The sequence below is a fragment of the Takifugu flavidus genome, chromosome 4 (genome assembly GCF_003711565.1).
Source record: "Takifugu flavidus isolate HTHZ2018 chromosome 4, ASM371156v2, whole genome shotgun sequence".
Taxonomy (NCBI): domain Eukaryota; kingdom Metazoa; phylum Chordata; class Actinopteri; order Tetraodontiformes; family Tetraodontidae; genus Takifugu; species Takifugu flavidus.
In genome coordinates, this window is record NC_079523.1 from 11,921,675 (window position 1) to 11,944,182 (window position 22,508).

General features: G+C 42.3%; 1 protein-coding gene across 4 annotated transcripts in view; it reads left to right on the top strand.

Annotated features, from left to right (window-relative positions):
• Positions 1-22,508, top strand: part of asic1b (acid-sensing (proton-gated) ion channel 1b) — a 115,381-nt gene that overhangs the window by 83,724 nt on the left and 9,149 nt on the right. For 3 of the 4 annotated variants that reach the window (XM_057030280.1, XM_057030279.1, XM_057030277.1), the window contains 5 exons: positions 6,146-6,296; positions 12,789-12,916; positions 20,728-20,878; positions 21,701-21,757; positions 21,955-22,108. In XM_057030280.1, coding sequence (XP_056886260.1) covers positions 6,146-6,296; positions 12,789-12,916; positions 20,728-20,878; positions 21,701-21,757; positions 21,955-22,108 — 641 coding nt within the window. Of the gene's footprint in view, positions 1-144; positions 830-6,145; positions 6,297-12,788; positions 12,917-20,727; positions 20,879-21,700; positions 21,758-21,954; positions 22,109-22,508 lie in introns of those variants that run through there. The other variant, XM_057030278.1, reaches the window with a different exon arrangement.

Sequence of the window (22,508 nt, forward strand, 5' to 3'; positions counted from 1 at the left end):
GCATTAAATCATCCTTCGCTTGCCTGTGCGTTTGACTAAATACTTCCCCCATCAGCGCTAAAGCTGACGCTCTCTCTCTCTCTCTCTCTCTCTCTCTCTCTCTCTCTCGCTCTCTCTCTCTCTCTCTCTCTCTGTGTGCGAAGTCTCTCACAAACAGCAGCCGCATGAGTGCGAACACAGCGGCTCCGCTGTCGGAAGAGCGCGTCAGGCTCCATCCAAAATGTGCCAGTGTGACGCGTCCAGGTCTAAAGCGAGGCAGCGGGGATCCCTCGCCGAAGCCGGGAAGCTCTTTTTAAAACACACGACCTTTCATGGCTTGAGGCACATCTTCATCAGCGGCTCGTATCCGCGGAGGGTTGCGTGGCTCCTGGCGTTTCTGGCAGCTCTGGCTCTGCTCTTCACCTGGTCCTCCAACAGAGTGCGGTACCTGCTCTCCTCGCCGGTGTACACCAAGGCGCACATGGTGTACGCAAAGCGGCTCGTTTTCCCCGCCGTCACCATCTGCAACCAGAACCTGCTGCTGCCGAGGCGCATGAAGAAAACGGACATCTTCAGCGCGGGCAGGTGGCTGGGAGTTTTCGGGAAGAACTGGCAAATTACGCCCGCCGCGAGAGACGCGCTCATCCCGCTGCGGAGCGACGGCGAAGGCGTGGACGCGCCGTGGTCCCCTCTCTCGCGGATTTTGGACTTCAATCACTTCCTGCCTCCTCCGCGGGAGTCCCAGCCGTCCATGAGGCAGCTCCTGGACCGGCTCGGGCACCAGCTGGAGGAGATGCTGTTGTTCTGTCGGTTTCAAGGGGAGCTCTGTGGCCCGCGCAACTTCAGCACCGTGAGTGTGTAGCAAAAGTTCCGTTCTTGACTTGAACTTCCGACCTCCCTCCCTCCCACTCCACAAGCCACCACAAGCCTCCCCTAATCCTACCCACAAAAGAAGGGCGGAACTAGAAGTGATCTTTTTCAAATACCTTTGATACCAAGATCTTTCCATCCAACGTTCAGTTCGTTTGGAAATCCATTTATCACAACTGTTGCTGCTATCAATGTCACACTATATTTAACTGTGCTAAATAACATGCGATATTGTTCCCTAATGACTCATCCTCATCAGACGGAATATTTTTGGTATGCTTTGCCAGAGCTGTCCTTTTATTCAGTCTTTACACAAACTCATTTGATTATGTGCTCTCACTGTGTGTCACGATTCCGCCCACACGAGAAGCAAAACATCGCAGTTGTAAATCGCTGGATCAAAAGTTGGAGAGTTCCCTCCGAGATTACAGTGGAATATAATAGTTTTCCACATTCCCTGCTTTCTTTCTGTCGTCAATCTTGTCCTGACAGGATAGCCTTCTTAGATTTATCTGTAAACTGCAGCCCAAGTTGGCTTGCACTCCATCATCGCCTGAGAACTACTGCGATGGCTTTCCCCAAATTTTCTTGTGCTCTTTGGTGTTTTTTGGTTTCCTCCAATTCCCAAACTACTCTCCCGTGAAGTGGCCCTGGGCTCACGTGCCATCAAATTGTTCCACCACAATGGATCATTGGACAGTCACACTTCCTTCAAACCCTTTTAATTGCAACCACAAAACATGATATCACAGGTAAACACATGTCCTAACTAGTGTCTTTAGTGTGTTGCATCGGTTCCACCTATTGTCACGCGTTGCCACCGCTCTTCTCCCTTCTTTGCTGCATTTGAACAGGCAATATGCACATTCTAAAAACTGAATAAAATAGAAGGGAACATGGCTTTTCTATTTGACCTTCTTGAAAATCAGAGCTTTAATCATTTTTTTAGGCTCAGAGAGGACAGTAGCAATTGTAGATAAAATTTAATGTTGCCAGTGAATCAAACAGCACCATATATATATATATATATATATGTATATATATGTATATATACATATATATATATGAAATCAGAAATACTTGAGAAGTGATGCAGAAGAGTCAGGAGATTTCCTTGATACACTGGGCTTCAGAAGACATTGCACTTTGTAAAGGAATCCTTCCTTACATGCGTCTGTTTCAAAACTATATTTTGTCCCCCGGCCTCCTCGCTCTGGCCTTCCCTTCCAGTCACAGCTCAGTCTTCCTTCATGCGTGCTCCAGTAGCACCGCTGCTTTGTTTTCATCCCACCGGTCCCTCTTTGCTCGGAGTCCTCCAAGATTGATTTCAGATACAACAACAATGCAACAACATGTGGGCCAGCCCATGCACCACACTCATCACCATCAGTGTTGCCTTAGTTTGGATTGTATCGGTGAATCTATGTTAAAGTGCAGACTATTTACTGCCTGGATAATCTGTGTAATGCACCCGTCAAAACCAAAACCACAGCCTGCAAACAAATCATTTGTGCTACCCATTTGTGCCTGAAGTGGTACTCTGGTTTAATTCTAAATGCAATAGAGGCATCGGACAACAACAGCGTATAGCCCCTCAATAATATAGCGTTGAGGGCTCATAAAATCATGGTCAAAAACCTGCTGAGGGAAGGGGATTTAGGGAGAGTTGTCGACTGCAAATGCATTTTTGCGTCGCTGTGTCTTTTTTGCAAGAGGAACCTTGGCCAAGATGAAAAGCGGCAGAAAGTTGAAGAGCTGAAAGGCAGCCCCAGCAAAACCTACTTCACAGAAGTCACTGCACAGACATTCGGGAGCAGTAAAAATCCCTTTCTGTTGAAATCAGCTGAGCCTTTGGGGCCTTGGGTGAGGCGCGTTTTTGGTTTCCCGCGAATGCAACCGTAAACTCGAAAAGCCCCATCCTTATTTGTTTGTTTGTCATATTGTCAACGGCATTAGGTTCTTACTTAAGTCATAACAGAAAACACGCATTAACAAAATTAGCTCCGAGCAGAAGATTGATGCTATGAACATTTCGGGGGGAAAACTACTCTACCTTGAGGCATTAATCGCCTTCTAAAGTGGTCACGCTAACAGCTGTGCTCATCCAAAGCAAATTAGCATTTATTTGTAGGCTTGTTTTTAATGGTGACATGGTGAATTCTGCTTTCTCTCATGTTCTAGACCATTTTTGCCCTCTGAACACCTCCTCAAGGTTACATTCATGTGCATCATCGTGTTTCCCGGCTGCACAGGCATGGGTTCAGAGCTTTTTTGCTGTTGCCCCTCAATAAACGTGGCGCCAGCATGGCTGAAATCAAGCGCAACCATGGGGCTGCCTTTAATTTACACATAGTATTTAGTGCAAATGGCCGAGGCCCAGACAGCCGTAGTGATATCCGACCTCTTTCACAGTTTTTTTTTTAATACTGCTAGATTTCACCATTCATGCTGAGAAGATTCAGTAGTTCCATCATAGTGATTTGATGGAGACCTGCTCCTCACATCATTGTTAGCAGGATATGGTCAGTGGGCCATGAAGCACTTTGGTGTAGATCTGTACTTGGTTTTCTTTTTAATACTTCTGCTTTTTCCTTGTACCTGGCTTGTTTCATCACTTCGCTGTGTGTATTCCTGGAGACGCAGCAACAGGTCAGTTGGAGAGCCTTCCCGCTTTTTGTAGAGTGGATTCTCGGTGGAACTCCTACTGCCATCAGATAATAGGACTCAGAAAAAGTGGAGAAGCTTTTCCAAAGCTTATGGCACCTTATCAAATGATTGAGTTTGCTCAATTACTTTGAAAGTTTTATTTACTCATTCATCCTCTGCCTTGATGATTAGCATGTGAGTATAACGTTGTCAGAAAAATGTCTGGTGTACACTAGAGAAGCTCTTTGCTAAATGTATTACCACAACACGTGTTGTGTTTACTGACCGCCGTTAAAATGTCACAAGAGGGAAATCAGCGTCCTGTTGTTGGTCAAGGTTTATCCGTGCTCACGATGATGCTGTGCAACTGTTGTTGCGCCTGGGTGTTCTCAGTTTTCATGGTAAGTAGCTTAGTGGCAACTTCACGGAACAGCTTGTGCGTCTTTGTCACACTGTCATGTGACGGATCGCCACGGGCTGTTGCAACAGTCGTGGGCTGTCTCTGTGAATTATTCAGCAAATGAAAGCCTGTGACATTGCTAAGAGAGTGCGATGTCTCCGCCAGTATTTGTCTTCAACGGTGGCCACACTACGGACACGATGCCGAGATGTCGAAGCCATTCTGGGGCACAAGTGCACACGGCAAAGCTGGCTTGATGATCCCCGTGTGTTGGACATGAAAAAAAAGATGTTCATTCTAAGGAAGCCTCAGAGGTATTGAACACAATGAAGTATCCTGATTCCCCAAGGTCGCCACAAGCACCCACCGCTGCTTTGCACAAAGAGGCTCGCAGCATCTAACGGGTTACCACAGCAACTGACTACAGACGTCCTGCAGTTAATCACTGCATTGGTCAACACGTAGAACACGGTTAGAGAAAATCTTGCAATCATTCTTGATGATAAGAACATGCCTTCCGTGGCCATAAGGCTCAGATTTCAAAGAGCAGTGACGAGGAACGATCTGATTCCTGTGAAAGGCCACTTCAGGACCGAGACAAGTTCTCTGGCATTATACTGATGTTTGTTTCCTGCACCGAGCTTTGATGACACAGCTTTTCACTTTGTTTTGGCTACTCATGCACTCAAAGAGCTCATATCTCATATCACCCTCCAAACAGCGGAAGGCTTTTTAATACATTTCACCACTCTGCATCCTAAAAGCGCCGCATTTACAGCTGATCCACGCCTCATTCTTTTCCACACGCCCCACTGAGCAAGACTCACGTATGATAGTGTCTCACTTCTGGAACATGGCTGCGCTATCTTCAGTTGTGCATCTGCTGTTTGGGACTTCTGAGTCGTTTGTCATAAAAGTGCTGATGTTTGACTGTTGTGTCACCGGTGCCATAAAAAGCATCTCTTGTTTTTTGGGGGGGTCCTCACACCACAACCAGGAGAATTACAGCTTCGACAAGCAAAAACCTGCTTTGTGTGCAAGTGTGCGTTCTTCCGGCAGTGCAGAAGGAATTACAGGACTGAAATGGACACTTTTACCGTTATAGCTCTCCCATTCCTTTTTGTCAGACCTTGTCCGATGCCTCCTTTTATTAGTTGGTCCGTTTGCTGAGATGAATGTCTAACTTCAAAGGTTAATGTTAAATTAATTGTGCAGTGGGACGATTTGGGTTTGCGACCATGTGGCTCGACAACATACAAAAGGGAACATTTAATTTTGGAGTGCATCCTTGACGTTCCATCTCCTAATGTCCATGATTCAATTAAACACCCATTAGTCCAAAGGCAATCATCTCTTTACCAATAGGTCACCGCTGGTTTGAGAGGAACAGGTCTGACTGGTCTTTTCTAGCGATGGTGCCAGCTTTGTTCCATTCCAGAGGAATCCATTGAGTGTGTAGTCACAGCTATGGAATAATGAAAACCTCTCAGTAGAATAATATTTACTATATTTCTTCTGGTTGAGAGACCCAGACCAACAACAGAAGCTCCACAATCTTTCCTTCCTAAAAGTGAACATATGCTGGTTTTATTACTTCTGTCTTATATTTATGGGTCATCTATTAATCTTGTGATTATTGCAGCCCAAAATTGGATGAGGAATCATCTGACTAAGCATTTTCATACTTAAGTGTTAAACTTATTTTTTCCCTGACTCATTGATTATTATGTGCTATATCGATTGCCGTAAAATGTTTAAATCGTATTTTTGCAGCATCTTCATTTTAAGATTTGTGTGACTTGCAAAAGTCCACAGATTTAGTTGACGTCATTTTAGAAGACTCGCTATTTCAGAAATCGGTCTTGTTTTTGTTAAAAGTTGCCGTAGAATTCGGAGAGCCTCCCCAGCATTGTTTGTGATTTTAATTTGTGGCTGGTGTTTTTGTGCGAGGGATGTTTCACTCTGAAACAAAAGTCATGTCATGTCCTCTCAAGCAGACTCTATAATGCAGCCCTGAGAGAGACGAGCTCAGTCTGTTGATGGCATTTCAAACCCTCCGAGGTGTGTGCGCCTGACAGCATAACAAGGTCTGTTGACCGCAGGGGGGGTTTATTTAGATGCTTTCAGAACAATCATTGTTTCATTAGCACTGGGATTCAAGGCATTTACCTGGACATTGTTGCTTTAACATCATGGTCAAAAGTGACAATTTACCGTGTGTGATTAAATCCTTGTCATTTTTTCCCCCAGATATTTACACGCTATGGAAAGTGCTACACCTTCAATTCTGGAAACAATGGACAGCCTCTCCTGGTGACCATGAAAGGCGGGATGGGGAATGGCCTGGAGCTGATGTTGGATATCCAGCAGGATGAATATTTGCCTGTATGGGGAGAGACCGGTAAGCTAAAGAGAGACTTGTGCTAAAACAGATCATTTTAACTCGAATACAAATGTCTGTTAACTTCCCATGTAAGAGGGGCTTTTCTTTTATTCTTATTCAACTAGACTAGTGGACTTGGTGTACAAGCATATCTATTTGTGCATTTATAATTAGCTGATTGTATAATGTTTTTTCCAGAGTATTTGTGTGGTTTATTTCTGGAAATACTGGTTCCTGCTGGCTCGAGTTGCCAGGGAAAGGCTTGAAGAGAATTTAATTCTTCTCAGACAATTATAAAAATAGCTATATGGTCAAGAGAGTCAGAATAATCAGCTCTGTGAGGGCAGGATTTGTTTCTCTCTGAGGACAGGATTGGTGAAGTCATAGAAAAGGTTACAGGTTACAGGTTGTAATCTTGGCCCATGAGAAAATGACAAAAAGTCTGGGAGGTAGGCGTTCCCCTGGCTGGTTTGGTAACCCTTGGCTTGTCACCTACTGTCTTCAATTAACACCAGTAACTCCAGTTGAAGTAGAAGCCTATGTTGCATCAGAGATATTTTCTTTCTCAACAATTCACTTCAGCTTTATTCAGATTATTGTTGTTACATTTTCTCTGACTTCCCCACTCTCAGATAACCCTCAGACCTCCTACTGTTTATTTGGCACGTAAAACTGACAAGTAAATACACATCCTAGATTTCTGCTCTCCACAGGTCTTGATTGTAAGATTTTTTTTTTAAATAAATAAATAAATATTTTATTTATTTTTTTGCCACCAGTTTTGGCAGATTTGACACTCCCTGGGAGATGGTCCAAGTATGCTGTTGGTGCTACTACCAAGAATAGTGGGAAACAGAGATCACTGTCTCCTTCTGAAAGGGATGTCAGTTCATGATCCCCGCAGCAACTTTATTTAGCTTTTGTTCCACGCAGGGGTCGCCTGAAATGGTTGCAGAGTGGATTTTATACCCGTCAGGATTACTGATATTTTCAACAAAAAAGGACTGGAAACTGTCAATTAGATTTAGACACAGCGCAATGTAGTATATATTTATTGTCTTTTGTAGGTGGATCCATTTAGCATGTACTGGATTAATAGTACTTTTTAGTTAGTTTTGGTTTCTGTAGAGTCATTGGTTATGCTACCCATGCTAGGAAATGTGTCAGAATATGAACTATGAAGATATGAACTATTTTAGGTATTATACCCTTTTAACTCATTCCATTTTGACAATTATGAAAACTTCATCCAGCAGAGGAGATGACACTGCCTGAGTTAGTGGGTAATGGGCTATAACTGGGACAGTGTGGGAGAAACATTAATGCTTAAACATGTAATGAAAAGATTTATGACCATTTATTTCACATTTGGTGTGAAGCTAAAGATTGATTGTTTCTTGTAAAAATGAAAAAAAAGCAGTGTATCATCAGCATAACGACTGTTTTTATGATGTTCATATGGATGGTGGTGTTTGGGGGCAGTGCGGGCTTTAATAAATCTAACGAATGGGGTTACAGAACCCTATTCTGTTTGAAGTTTGGTCCAGTTGTGATAACAGTGGAAGAAAGTGGAAAGTAAAGAAATTAGAACAAATTAATCAATGATTTCCCAGTCTTTCCTTTAGGGAGAGTGGGGCTAGAAAGTCACCCCACCCCAGTGATTCATTCTTGGGTGAAGGGAGGCGGAAAATGTTTTATCTTTTATTGGTGCTTCAAGTGATGAAATTTGATTCTGAGTGAGCTGCGGAAGCACTTCAGTGCAACTTAGGATTTGATTTATGGCTAATTGGTCAGGGCTTTTCTCTGATGGATATACACATAAAAGTCTTCAAAATGGATGTTTATTTCCTTCTGTGATTGTGTTGCTCCCTGGTCAATAGGGATAGTTCTTTTTTTCGTGTTGTAAAACTCTCTGAGGAGCTACTCGTTTGTGGAGTTCAGCAGAGACTCCTCTGAAAGGCTTGAGAAGGCATACCTGGGTGACAAAGAGGGTTGGAATTTGTTTTTTCCCCTCATTAGGAGGAGCAGAGTTGGCCTGACTGATGTTTGCATGGAGGAGAAAAAAACAGAGGAACTTTGATGTCTGGTTTAGCAGCTGGGGGACGCCATTTTAAGTCATAAGAGATTTGCACGTTCCTTCTCTTCTGTCTCTCAAAGCCAGACATGTCAAAGTGAGACTTTTAATTTTCACTTACTCAATTATATTTTTCCATTTTGAAAAGCATACTTCTTCCTTCAAACTGCTATCAAATTTTATGTTTGTTGTTGCTTGCATCTATATTCTTTGCTCCAACTTTCAAACTTCTATTCCCTCTGGTCTTGCATGTTTCTCAATAATCTACTGTTCGCTCTCTCCTCTGTCTGCCTTTTTCTCTGCAACAGTGCTATCAGAGCTCACCAAATATTAGAACACCAGGTGTGCTGCCAGGTGTGTGCTCGGTATATTAAGCTCTTGGCCCACTGGGCTGCATTAGCTTTGCATCTGCAATGGAAAGTTAGTGTTTAACCTTTTTAATCCCTGTCTGGTCTGCTGTGAACAGTTGCAGATGGGGTTGTTTAGCTGGAGCACCCTAGAGGATAACGGATCAGAAGCCATCAAATAAACCTTTGCCCGGTCTTCCCAATGTGGTAGCTGCATTCAATAAGGTGTTTATTTCTCTACATCCACTTTTAGCTTCTTCAGCTTCCTTAAGATGTGTTGAAGTACAGGCAAGATGTATGTTTAGCCTTCAGGCAGCTGATAGCATGCAGCCTAGTGGGCCACTCAGAAATGTTTAGCTTCATGATCATTATTCCACAGTTAAGAATAAAAAGGGATTTTTTTTTCTGTGAGGCAAAAAACAAAACAAAAGGAACTCAAGATACCCCTGACAAAATCAAAGCATTTTTTCAGAAGTGCACGCTTGGAAAAATTGTTTCTCTCATGGGCACACAGTTCTGACGCACTTATGTTCGCTTAGATATGAAAACGGTTTCCTGTCTTTTCTTCATTACAACATGAAATACTCCTGCTGATGAAGATAGTTGGATATTGATCAGGAACATGTGATTTAATTGTAGCATAATTGTATCTGATGCTTCAAGGCCACGTACATCAAATGAGAGCGGAGCCATTTATAAAAATCAATGCGTACTGTGGACTCTTACACAGCACAAAGTGTCCATTGCGCTCCAAGAGGGCATCCTGGAATGCAGATTTCACATTCATCAATCAGTTGAGTGACATCCTAAACAAATTCAGGATGTCACTCTTAAAAGAACTTAAATGGCTTCCACTTGAAGCATGCATGATTGAACAATTTCACTTACAAATTAGCTTCATGTGTGACTATTTGTCTTTGCGTTGTTTTTAAAGGGAGGGTAGATGTTAGGAATACTGAAATTAGCATGATGATTTAAGATGGGGACTGACCATTGAAGATTCTGGTTGTAAGTGATGAATCCCACAAATCCATTTTCTATATGTGCGCTCGAACTCATTTACATAAAAACACGATAGCCAAGGCTTCCCTAAATGTTAGCCTTGCAGAGCCTGTACACACAAAGCAGAGTTTTATGCTAACGTCCCTGAAAAGTTCCCCAGTGTTGAGAGACATCAAACATCATTTCATCCCTTCCACAAGGGGCCTGGAAGCAGACTCCAAACTCTGTGCATTACATTCACAATGGGGCTGCAGAATTACTGCCTTAAAGTTATTGAATTATGGATGTGGCACAGTTTTTCAACTTCTAACTCTGCAGTTGGGGTTGCAGGCTTTACAGTAGGTGATAATCATGATGACAATGAGTAAGAGCATATCACTGCATTTGCATTCTTTTTTTTCAAACATTTGCATCCATTTATAGAGTGAATCTCGGAGTCAACGTATAGCCTTCCCTAATTGGTCAAGCTACCAATGTTAGTATATGTTGCTCCCAGTGTAAACACAGTGAAGCGGTGACTGTTGTCTTTAATCCTTGGGTATTAGTGAGGACGAAGCTTCAGCGAGCTGTTTTTTTTTGTGTAAAGTGCTTTTACTAATGTCTCCCTCAAAGGTAAATAAAATATAGGGCCCAAAAGAATACATTGTTTTCTCTATAATGTAAAACTTCCTTGGTATTACCACAGAGTATTACATCAGATGTCAGTAAAGAGTAAATACATCGTAGATGTGTGTGATACACGGGTTCGTGCTTAAATAGACTGGGGTCAGTGTCTCGGGACATTTTGTGAATTAAAAATCTATCAGTTAATTTAATGAATGAAGATCAATGAAGTGCTTCACTGAAATTGTCCCATTATTATTCCATCATAAACATTCATTGCGTAATAATAAACACGCGCTGGTTGTTAAAAATCATTAACATAATGTGCCATCTGGATCTACTATTTATTATGCAAGAAAAATCACGGCCTACTGCAGTCCTTTGAAGAAATAAGAGGATTATGCAGATTCTTTTATTTGTCTGTTTAGTATTGTTTTTCAAATTCATTTAAAAAAACACTTTACAATTTTATACAAATTTATTGGATGTATACAGCAATTTACTGTCGACTGGGGCAATTTCAAATTTAACTCTATCTTGAAAGTTGATGTGATTTCTGCAAACATCACACCATAACGGCAGAGTCTTATGGCATATAAACCTGCTCATAACCTAACAATAGGCCTATGGGCCCCAGGTGTACAACACTGAGGTTTACAGGCAAAAAGAAGCTAAGCATAATGTTCAGCAACATCATCGATGATCAGGAGGCTCTGTTTGTGCGACATGACAAAAGCATCTGCACCATCTGCAGACGCCAAAATTGATCATGCCGCAATGATAAGGAAAAAAGGCCTCCACAAAACTAGAACGGGCCTTTCACAAATGTTAAACCAACGTGACTGTTTACCTACCGCGCCTCAAAATGATTGCGAATGCAAACAATATCAACGGAGGGAGAAAGAAAAGGCTGAAAAATCAAAAACTTTTGGAAAATAGTTGGATGCTTTGGTGGAGAGCAGAATGCTAATAAGCAGAGTGCTGATAACAAGCAGGTAAAAAATGAATCCAGCACATAAAGTGTGAAACAGGAAAAATAATAATCTCTTACAACCTCAGAGACGTGATGAAAGGACTGTTTTCCCTCCTGGATTCTGCTAACGAAGCCTGGTGAGACCCTGACATGTCAGACAATAATGGTAGGGGGTACAGTTCTCTTAATTATTAATGGTCCATGCTGATATGAAGCCACACAATAGCGCAGAAGAATTCACTGTACACACAACCGTTCAAAGTCAGGTTTTCTGTTGCAATCCTATTGTGGTGAGCCGTAATGAAACACAGTTTTTAGTGATTTATCATCTATGGAAAACCTCAGGTAGCAAAGCATATTATACAGAAGACCAATTAAGCCTGATTCTGTTCTAAACGTCAAGCAAAGTCTTGGAAATCTTACCTAAATTAGCAAAGGGGAATGCACATTTCCATCATCTGGTTGGAGGGGATAAAGTAGGTTATTTTATTTTAAAATGCAGCAGAAAACTGCGTGCTGCAGACTCAGCTAATGGCTGTCTTTCCTCACGCACACATTGGTTCTGTTCCACCACAAATCACAGCTGAACTTAGTGTCGAGTGGTTCGTGTTTACTTTTGACTCGCTTCGAACCAGATGGCCTTAATTTAAGGAGGCCACCAACTTTTTTTTTTTCCCAGGCAGGAACTTTGGCTCTCTTTCTGTATTTGCGGCGCTCCAGGCGGAAAGCATTTGTCTTTGGTTGACTGCATCAGAAATGGCTTTGGATCCATCCTCAGAAGAGCAGTGTGTTACAGTTAAACACCCCCCCCCCCATCCCCTTCCTTTCCCCCAGTCTCAGTCACAGCATTCTTTCTGAATTTCTCCTCCCTAAGCTGTTTAATTGAAAAAAAAAAGTGAGAGAGCCTGGAACTCAGAGGACGATAGCGAGTGACGGGGATGCGGCAAGAAACAGGCATCCTTCTTTATCCCGGAGCCTCTTTTCAAAGGAACTAAATCTCTTGAATCCAGCCTGCTATCACCATGATAAGCGGCGCCATTTCTCTGCCAGAGTGATAGAAATATGTTTGCACACGTACAGGGTTTAAGACATCATGTCATGATGATGTTCTAGAGTGGCTTCATTTAAAATCTGTGCAGCGGGGAGCTCGCGTAAAGAGTCTGCCAGCTCTATTGATTCTTTCCCTTTCTCTTCATCATCATTTATTTATTTCATTTAGCTATTCAATTTCAATCCCCCTCCCCCCCCCCACTGGGCCTACATAAGCGTGTACTTTGGGTGTCAATGTTCCCTATTCTTACGCTCCACATTCCAGCTTTTGTTAACTCCCCAGAGAATCTTGAGCTGTCATTACTAAAAGTCAATAGTTAAAACAAGGTGCAATTACCCCCCCCCACCACCACCCACTTTCCCCCAAGACAACGTTCAGCCAGCAAACCAAGCAATGGTCCACCGCTGTGCAGGTGAATGGCTGCATTCAAAATATAACTGCAACCTTTTCTTGTTAATAGATGAGACTTCATTCGAAGCGGGGATCAAAGTTCAGATCCATACGCAGAATGAGCCGCCGTTCATAGACCAACTGGGCTTCGGAGTTGCACCGGGCTTCCAGACCTTTGTTTCCTGTCAGGAACAACGGGTAAGTCACAAATACAGTATCTCTGTTGTGTATCATATAGAGTAAATATCACATATTACCAGATGCATCCAGTTTTGACGAGGGAGTGGAGGGCAGCTACTGGCATGACTGAATAACAATAATGGCCATGAACATGCAGATGTAAGAGAATTGGAAAGGGCCAGTGGATTAAGGCCCTAGAAAAGCATGCTTGGATTCAAAAGAGCAATTATATTGTTGAGAAAATCATTGACACAACTGTGTGACCAGAACCAGAAGAGGTTTGTGACTCTTGCTCTAATACATATTGTCACCATGGTGAAGAGATAATGTTTCAAGAGCTAAAACTCGCTGCTACAGGGCTCTCAAGTTTTCATCTCAGGTCACAGATTCTTGCAACCGGGGGTGTCAAACGTCATATTACATAACATAACGTCAGCCATCTATATGTGCCATTTATATCGTTTGATACCTCTGGTATTTTATAATTAACATTTAAAATTTTGGCCATTTTCTGGATTCTATAAACAATAAGTTTAAAAACCACACAAGTGTTGCAAGCAGGGTTAGATTTAAGAACAGGGAAGAAATGACAGAAGCAGATACTCCAATCACAATATGTCCCCTCTCAGTGAAAGAAGAAGGCAACTACTTGACTTTATCTGCACAATTGCATTTTTTTACTTTAGTAAGTAATAGAAATGAATATTTCCCCTTCAAATTAACAGTAGTAAGTTATGCAGTTTTTACTCAACATTACAGTATAACGGCAACTGTGGTTCCCCCTCAACGATTGCAGTTGAGAAAATGTCTTGTTTATTGCCCCTCCCCCCCTAATTTTGAAATACTATCCACCCCTAGATAGGGCACTGGCATTGTGCACTTGCAGTATGCATCCTCTTCTAATTAATGTTCCTGTCGTCAGATACACTGTGTCTTACCCGGATACAGTAGTGCAATTTTCTGATTGGCTCATATGTAGCTGTGCGTTATTTTTTGATTGGATGATGGGTAGTCAACTTTATGGACAGGTGCATGTCAAGCTCCTGTTGAGCTCCACAATGCCCAAAGCAGCCTGCTGCATTTTCCACTGTATATATATCGTGGTGTATCTAGGTGGGCATTGGATAATACTGGGTGAGAGTGTGAAAAGGCTGAAAAGGTCTGTATGAATGGCTGAAACTTGAGAGCCCTGTTGCTGTGACCTTTTTCCAACGCTGGCACTTTTGTCTCAAGATGGAACATCCTCATCATCAGGAGGATTTTTGTTACAGTGCTTCTGAAATGGGTTCACCATTTGCCATGTTCACCACTTTCGCAAACAGTAACCACAATCAGAGCGCCCAATTCTCAGCTCGACAGACTTTTGAATATGTTAGTCAACACACAGATGTCATGTTTGTCAGAGGCCACAGAGAAAATCAATTTGCTATTGGCCATGAACTGCTGAAAGCAAGCCCACGTTTGACGATCAAATACCAGACTATATTTATTTCAAGAGCAAAAAGGATATTTAAATGCTGTTTTGTTTTTAAAAATATTCTTGTTATTGAAGATTTCTTTTCAATTTCTCTTTGACACAAAGACCTTGGCCATTAAATTCTACTTGTTTCTGGGGTTACTCCAGAAACCATCTCAGTGGATGCCTATCAAAAATCTCTTGTTCTGATCATAGTTTCTTTGCAAAATTGGTTCATGCCACCAATCATTGTAATGAATTAGCCATTCAAGGCAGTTTTGCTATGCTTGTTACCGACCCTTTTCAAGGCTTTCACCAATGTTCTAAGGGATAAAGCATCATGCGATGCAGTAAACACCATCTTGTCTTTCAAGGACACATGTTATTATGATTTTGCACGAAGAAAGTTTAAAACAATTTTACCTGGGAAATTGAGCCTGTGCTTGACAGAGGTGCCGAGGCCCCTGCCATTGCACTATCAATAATGTGTCAGATGTGAAGGGCCGCCACGCTTTTTTCTTTTGCTTTAGATGGATGGATGATGGATGAATGTGCTTTTTATGCACTCAATAAAATGATCAACACACACTTTCCGTCCTAATCAAGTACCATATTCAAGATTTACTTTTTTTATTGACTCTCTTTAGTGGAAGCAATTACAGTGGTGCATGATAGTGCAACATAACAGAGAGGACTTCCATTTTTCTCTCCCACAATCCTACTTAAAAATGAACAGTTCTCATTGTAAGTCCCATATTAACAGTGTAAAGTACACACAACAAATGCATAAATAAAGAAGATATCAAAAAGATATTTAAAAAAACCCACCCCACATTAAATCAAGAAAAGTAGTCCTTAATTATCACAATCACGCAGAGATGTTAAAGATTCAAATTTAATTTTAAGAGATGTGTTAAATGAGTTTAAGGAGCCATTGAGGGAAAATCTAAGCTTTTCAAGTTTGTTGAACAGTGACACCCACCTGCTATGAGATGGCGGTCGAGGGAGTCTCCAGTTGAGCAGTTTGAGTGGCAAAGGCTGCATGAGGACAGCAAACAGTAGCATTATATGCTGTGTTGAGCGTTTTGAAAATTTCACACCAGAATGCGGCAAGTCTGGGACAGAACCAAAACATATGGGAATGGACGGCTGGAGATTGTTTGCAACTGTTACATGAGTCATTTAGACTGGGGTAAATCCGAGACAGCCTCAAATTAGTGTATGCAACTTTACACTGTCAGAGGATGTGCCTGGCACAAGCTAAAAATGAGTGTACAAGCCATAGAAGCGGTGTAGTTTCACTGTCTCAGGAATCCTCGATGCTGGGGTGATAACAGTAGAATTGATTATGTATATGCTTAGAAATCAGCCATTTTTGTTGAGGATCAAGAGCCAATATGGTTGCCAGGTGTGGCTTAGGGAATTTAGAGTTCTGATTCTGAACAAAAGGCCTTACATTAATAAAATGAAATGGAATTTATGCAGGTCAAATTTGTTTAAAAGCGCAGGAAAGGACATAAATTGCCCTTGGTTGTAAAGCTCCCTGGATGTTGTTATCCCTTTGTTAAACCAAGTCTAAAAAGTCGGTGCAAGAAGGCAGAAATCTTTGATAATTTACAATGGGGGAGAGGTCTGAGGCTCTATGGAAGCTCAGGCGTGTGCTTGTTTGAATCCAGATTTTAATGGTTAGCTCCCACTGATTTTAAGGTAAAGTTGGAGGCAGTCAAAGGGATTTGGGAGCAAACCAGGGAATGAAGAGAGTGTTTAGAGGACACAAGTTCCATATCCAAGTTCCATGCCGTGTGCCCTTCATCTACTGTGTTAATATTCCAACATGAACATTTATTACAAGACCAGTAATAGTATAAGTAATTGGGAAATGCTAAGCCACCAAGAGCCTTTGGGAGCTCTGGCGATGATTTTCCCATGTGCGAATTTTTATTTTCCCAGTGGAAGGAAATTATTTACTGATGGAGCAATCTAAAAAACTTTTTTAATATGGATGGGAATGTGTGCAAAAACATTTAAAAACTTGTGGAAAACAACCATTAAAGTAACATGACTTTCTAGGGAAAATAATAATATAGATATATATCAGTCAATGATAGACATTTGATTTTGCTGCTCCCTACACAAATATGTTTATTATATGGATACAAAGCTAACAAATTGCAATCTGGCTAGATAAATAATTAAAACCCTTATCTAGAGGGTTATCATCATCCCAAACATTTGAAGGACATTGCAAGGAGTAGAGGTTAGAGTAGAAAGAACTCAATATCTTATCAATCAACGCAGATTTGATCATAGGGATCATTCTGGATAGTGTGATAGGCTAACCTTTCCGTTTTATCCCCAGTCCCAAGGAAGCATTGTTTAGCAGGAAATAACAGCTTCTGTGTTTTCATCGTCAATAATAAAACAAATTTAGACTGAATCTGAAGGCGTTCTTTATAAAGAGCAGGAGAAGCTGAAGCATACAAATTGTTGATTCTAAATATTTCCTTGGTGAATGACATTTGATATAATTTGCACATGCGTTAACACATTCTAAGTTTCCCAAAGAGTGTGTCTAAAGGTCTCTGGAGAACCATTTTAGCATCAAAGAACAGGGAGATCAGTGAATGAAGTGATTCTTTAAAGGAAGCTTGGGCTAGAAAAGAGGAATTAAGTCTCCCCTGTCTGGAGGGAGGGTCGACACCACTAGGAAAGCTAATCTCAATAGATACGGGGACGTGGTCTGAAATAACAATGCTATAGTGCCCACATGAGTGGACTTCTGATTTAAAACACGCATCCAGGAGCAAAAAATCAATCCGAGAATATGAATGATGAATGTGAGATGAGATTTCGCTCTCCATTGGTCAAATAATCCTAAACTGATCAAATGCGTCAAGGAATTTAGCTGATTTGGATACCTGATACCAGAGGATTAGAGGAAAACCTGTCCAGGGAGGTGCCTTCAATTAAATTAAAGTCACCACCAATAATTAAGTAGTGGTCATCAACTGTAGGAAGAGAGAGGTAATTACAAATCTAAGATTAGGTTGTTCGGTGGAGTTTAATAACTTAATAGCAGTACCCCCTGCCCTTAAAGGAAATTTGGAGGGAAAAAATGTGCCCTATCCAAGATCACTTGATACGGTTAACCTCTGAGGAGTGAAAAGAAAATATCACCCCTGAGTTGCCTTAAATGAGTCATTATCATTATCGAGGTTGAATGGGCTGTTGGTGCCCTTCAGGTTCCAGGAGATAAAGCAAAGATTCTTACCCTCACATCGTACAGGAACAGGGGGCAATAACTCCCCTGACCCTGACAAAACCTTGAGTCAAAGAAAAGGGGAGAAAACAAAATAAAAACACATAAGAAGGTCAAGAATCAGCCAACAAAAGGCATCATGGTATCCCCCACGTCCCTCCCACTCCTCATTCCTTACAAGCTGCCCGTATTTCAAAAAATATCTTCATTCCCAACAATATATCACTTTCTGCTTCCACAACCTTCTCTTGCTTAAGAGGTCGAGGTGAACATTATATAAAACATACAGCGCGTTTTTAAAGAACCACATGTGATTTCAGAAAAGCAACGTCAGCCCTCCAGTGAGTTTGCCTCAATAATCACCTTGACAGCGAAGTGAAAGATTTTCAGGTGAAGTGCTGTGTTGGTGAGTGCAGCCAGACTCAATCATGCTCTCAAAATCATGCATAATGAATGGCGAAGGAAAGAGATGGATTGGAGGGCGACCGCTGACCTCGGGTCAGAGAGCGGCCGTTGGCATTCCGCTGGCGGCGTCTGAAAAAAAAACTCTCCCCCTGTTTGTGTGTTTGCAGCACTTTCTGTAATGTAGTTTGTTGCTTTTTGCCAGCGGTTCCTTAATTTATTATTATTTGTTTTTCATTGTCTGACGGGCTCAAACGTCTCAAATCCAATAGCGTTCGCTCACAGCCGTTGAACTCCTGGCTTCAGCAGTCCTGAGTGTAAAACTGTTTGGTTCCTTTTAGGCAGCCAAGCTGTCACTCACCATGACTGGACAAAAGAAAAGTCGGCACTTTCTCCTTTACTGAACATGAATAACAAAAGCGTCCACCCACGATCTCCTCTTTCACCCTCCAATGAGTCTTGCTGACTCCGGCCTTTACTCTCACTTTTTCCCATTTTGTTTTTGTTTCTTCTGTCCTTCCAAGTTAATCAAGGCCCCACCTTGCATGTGGGGTTTTGTTTAATTAGATTTGCGCGCAGCTTAAGTTGCGAGTCGCATCGGCTTGATCGACTGGAGCTTTTAGAAAGCCAACTAAAACTAAATTTGGCTCAGCTCTGAGGATAGCAGTCTCCTCCACAGGTGAGTGGTTAATGACCGCTCCTCCTATCAGACATCCACTCACCCTCTCCAGTGCTCTTTAAGTTCCCTCTGACTTTGTTAAAGGTCTTTTATTTGCATATCAGCAAAATAATCCCGCTTGCTTTTAGTCATCCCTTGTTTTTCTGTCCTCAGTGGCCATGAGTGATCATGCACATGCATGAGCATTGCAAGGCCTTGCTTCCTGTTGCGCTTTGGAATAAATTGTAAAGGCAGGCTCTGTAATCAGAACGGCAGCCTTCAATTTATTCTTGCGTGAGCGCTCAGTAATAGACTGGTTAAACTGATGAGGGAAACACACAGCTGCTGGTTTACAGCCGGAATAATAAAGTATTGATGAATCAGTGTTGTTAATACATTACATGTAGGACATGCGAATTGATTTCAGTTTGCTGATTAAATGCAGTTATTTAAGTCAAAGTAATTGTTCATTTATTTTGTTCTTTTTCTTTATTGAAAAAATCGCAATAGTAGCTCTCAGTCATTTCTATGTCGTTTTTAATTGTTAGTATTTTTGCCTTTTAGATTATTGACTGAACCTTAAAGTTTTTTTTATTTACTTGCTGAGGAAGGCCATCCCAAAAGTCCAAAGCACTGACACTGTCTCTGCAGCTCTCATACCTGATGTTTGTGTTTCCATTGGCTGCATGGTGGCAGAGATCGGGGCCATCCAATAGGAAACAACTCTGGTTCGTGCAGACCAAACACCACCTGATAATGAATTCATTTTCAAATGAAAACATTTGCATTTGTAATAATTCAAAGTATTAGAACGTGCACTGGAGCTGCTTCTCAGTGATTCACAACACATTAAATCTGAAATTTCACCCATCTGCAGCCCAGAGGCAGGATTGCACCCTGGACAGGTCATCAGTCCATCGCAGGACACACTACTCCCTCCCACACTTACAAATACGACTCTCCAAATCAACTTCATGTGCTTGTGTTTAAACTGAGGGAGGGAAGTACCTGGAGAAAACCCACACTGAACCACACATAGAAAAGCCCAAACTGGTATCAAACAGTGCTGTAGTGGTTTGTGCTATTGCCTCACAGCAAGACAGGTTATATCCCCAGATACAACACATTTCTGCACATGTAAATATGTTCTCTCTGTGTCTGTGTGTGTGTGTGGGCTTCCTTCGAGTGCTCCGGTTGCCCCAACCATTAAAATAGCATCCACAGATCATCAGTGGAAACAAGAATTGCTTCTTAAGCAGCTTACCTTTAGAAATAAGGGCTTACATTTTTAAAAAAAATCTTGCTATAACATGCTCACCGCTGCACTACCGTGCTGTTAAAACTCAGATTGCATTTAATGTGAGGTCTTTGGATGGAACTGAGAGCATAGGAACATTGAGGTAACACTCAGTGACCCTGGGCTGTTCCACTGTAGCCTTGCTTTCCAACATAGGTCCTTCTCATATTTAGTCTCTATGACTGTGTCAAATGCGGGCTCTACAGTTACACAGTACTTTTTTTTTGTGCCGTGTATAGCGCAGAGGATTTACAGCCGAATGACTTCGCTGTGCTGATTGCCTGCGGTAAGAAGATGTGTTGGTGTGCAAATGAATTAACAGTTTACAGCTTGGGTTGCGCGGAAGGAATTAAAAAACTGTAGATCAATACAAAATGATTAAATGTCAGAACCAGGTCCCACAGCAAAGGCGTTTATCGTAACTTGTAATTTACAGCACTACAGTTGTACTAAAAAGCCGATACTACAAAGTGTGGGCACCGCAATGAAAGGTCAGAGGGAGAGTAGGAATGGGAGAAGCGTAGGAGAGAAGCACCACAGCAGTATCTGGCATGCACATGCTGGGTTAAAATGCGATGCCTTCTCAGTGCCACGTTAAATAAATGCACATCGGCTTTTCCCCAAGACAGATTAATGCATTCCTCACAATGTTGACAGAAAGGTCAAATCACAGCATTAATCCTTCACACACAAGCGGGGATGTTCAATAGACAGTTCGCTCTAAGTGGTTGTGCTCTGGTGCCTCCATCTCTCTCAGCTGACGTACCTGCCTCCGCCCTGGGGTGACTGCAAGGCCACGCCGATGGATTCGGACTTCTTCAGCAGTTACAGCATCACGGCCTGCAGGATCGACTGCGAGACGCGATACCTGGTGGAGAACTGCAACTGCAGAATGGTCCATATGCCTGGTAGGGAACCCGTCGCGCAGCAGCCACGTGTAATGTTTTCATGACAGTTGTCAAGGAGCAGATGTTTTATTCAGGTGGGTGGAAATACGTGGACACCCCAGTTAATTGCGAAAACCAAGAATCAGCAATTTCAAAGTTGCATTTGTTCGGTGATCACAGCAGGAACATAAAAACTGCTCGATTAATCTCTGCAGCGTCTCAGATAGCAAATTCAAAAGAGGCTTGGTTGGTAGATTTGCCATCTGTTAAGCTCCCCTCCACCTCCACCTGTCCAATCACTATTAGCCTCCCCCTTCAATCAGGAGCTTTTTTTTTTTTTACTATTTGCATATTAAGAGCCAGCCATTGTTTCCTTGTGATTAATCAGGGTTAGAAGCTATCTTTTCTCGGAAACGTGCAGTTGATTCACGTGAGACCCTTGAAGTTTAGACCTCAGAGTGTCTGCTGTATGCGCTTCATCTCCTCTATCGCTCCTCTAGATTCCCCGATTGTAGCACATCTATTGACGAGTGCTGGGCCGAACGATAAAGAAGGGCTGCTCAGCTGAGAGAGAGAGAAAGATGAGGAGGGTAGTGGAGACGAAAGCAAAACAAGTATATAAGTGTAGATAAGGAGGCAGCAGAAGTAAAAAAGAGCCATTGCCTTACAAATACACAAAGATGCTAATCTGATAGCGGCGTTAGATAAGCAGCATGGACAGAAGGGAAAGGTCACGCTTTTGTGTGTGAGGAAATGAAGCTTTTTCAAAAAAAATTTACAATATGATATCATCTTTGATATCTTGACTCTTTTTTTGGTTTTTTTCCTGGCGTATCTCTGTAGGAGATGCCCCATACTGCACCCCGGAGCAGTACAAGGAGTGTGCAGATCCCGCATTGGGTAAGGAGCTAATTCTGTACGTTGTGTGTGTTCAGTATTTTGTATAGGGCTGTGCAGCGCACCTGATCCATGCGGATGATGAAGGATCACAGATATTACTGTTAGTCCTCAGACAACGTGCTGAACCTCTCCATCATGCATCCTCCCCCCTCTCATCCCCTCTCCTCCCCACTCCTTCTGGCTCACTCCCTCCTCAGACTTTCTCGTCGAGAGAGACAACGACTACTGCGTGTGTGAGACGCCGTGCAACCTGACGCGTTACGGCAAAGAGATGTCCTTTGTCAAGATTCCCAGCAAGGCGTCAGCCAAATACCTCGCCAAGAAATTCAACAAGACAGAGCAGTACATCGCGTAAGTCGGATGTTCCGGTCCAGCAAATTAGCACCGCAAGTTCCCCAGATAATACAAATACACTTCTCTGAATGTGGTGCGGCACGATTGTGCCTCTACATCTCGATGACGCAATGATCTTGGATTTAAAAAGACTTTAAAAGCAGCAGATCCACCTAAACATAAGCAGCTGCGCCATTTTGGCATGAGCGGCCCGACATCTGTCCCTGCCTCTGTCCCAGCAGCAGCTCCGGATTTATCTTGTGTTCACACTCCAGAGAGTTTGGGGGCTGGATTCCTTCCCAGAGACTACCCATCACAGATGCGTGGTTTGTGGATAGCCAGCACGCATCAAGCACTGCCCCTAACCCTGAAAACCATAAATCACGATTTCAGACGTTACGTCTCTTGAATGCACAAC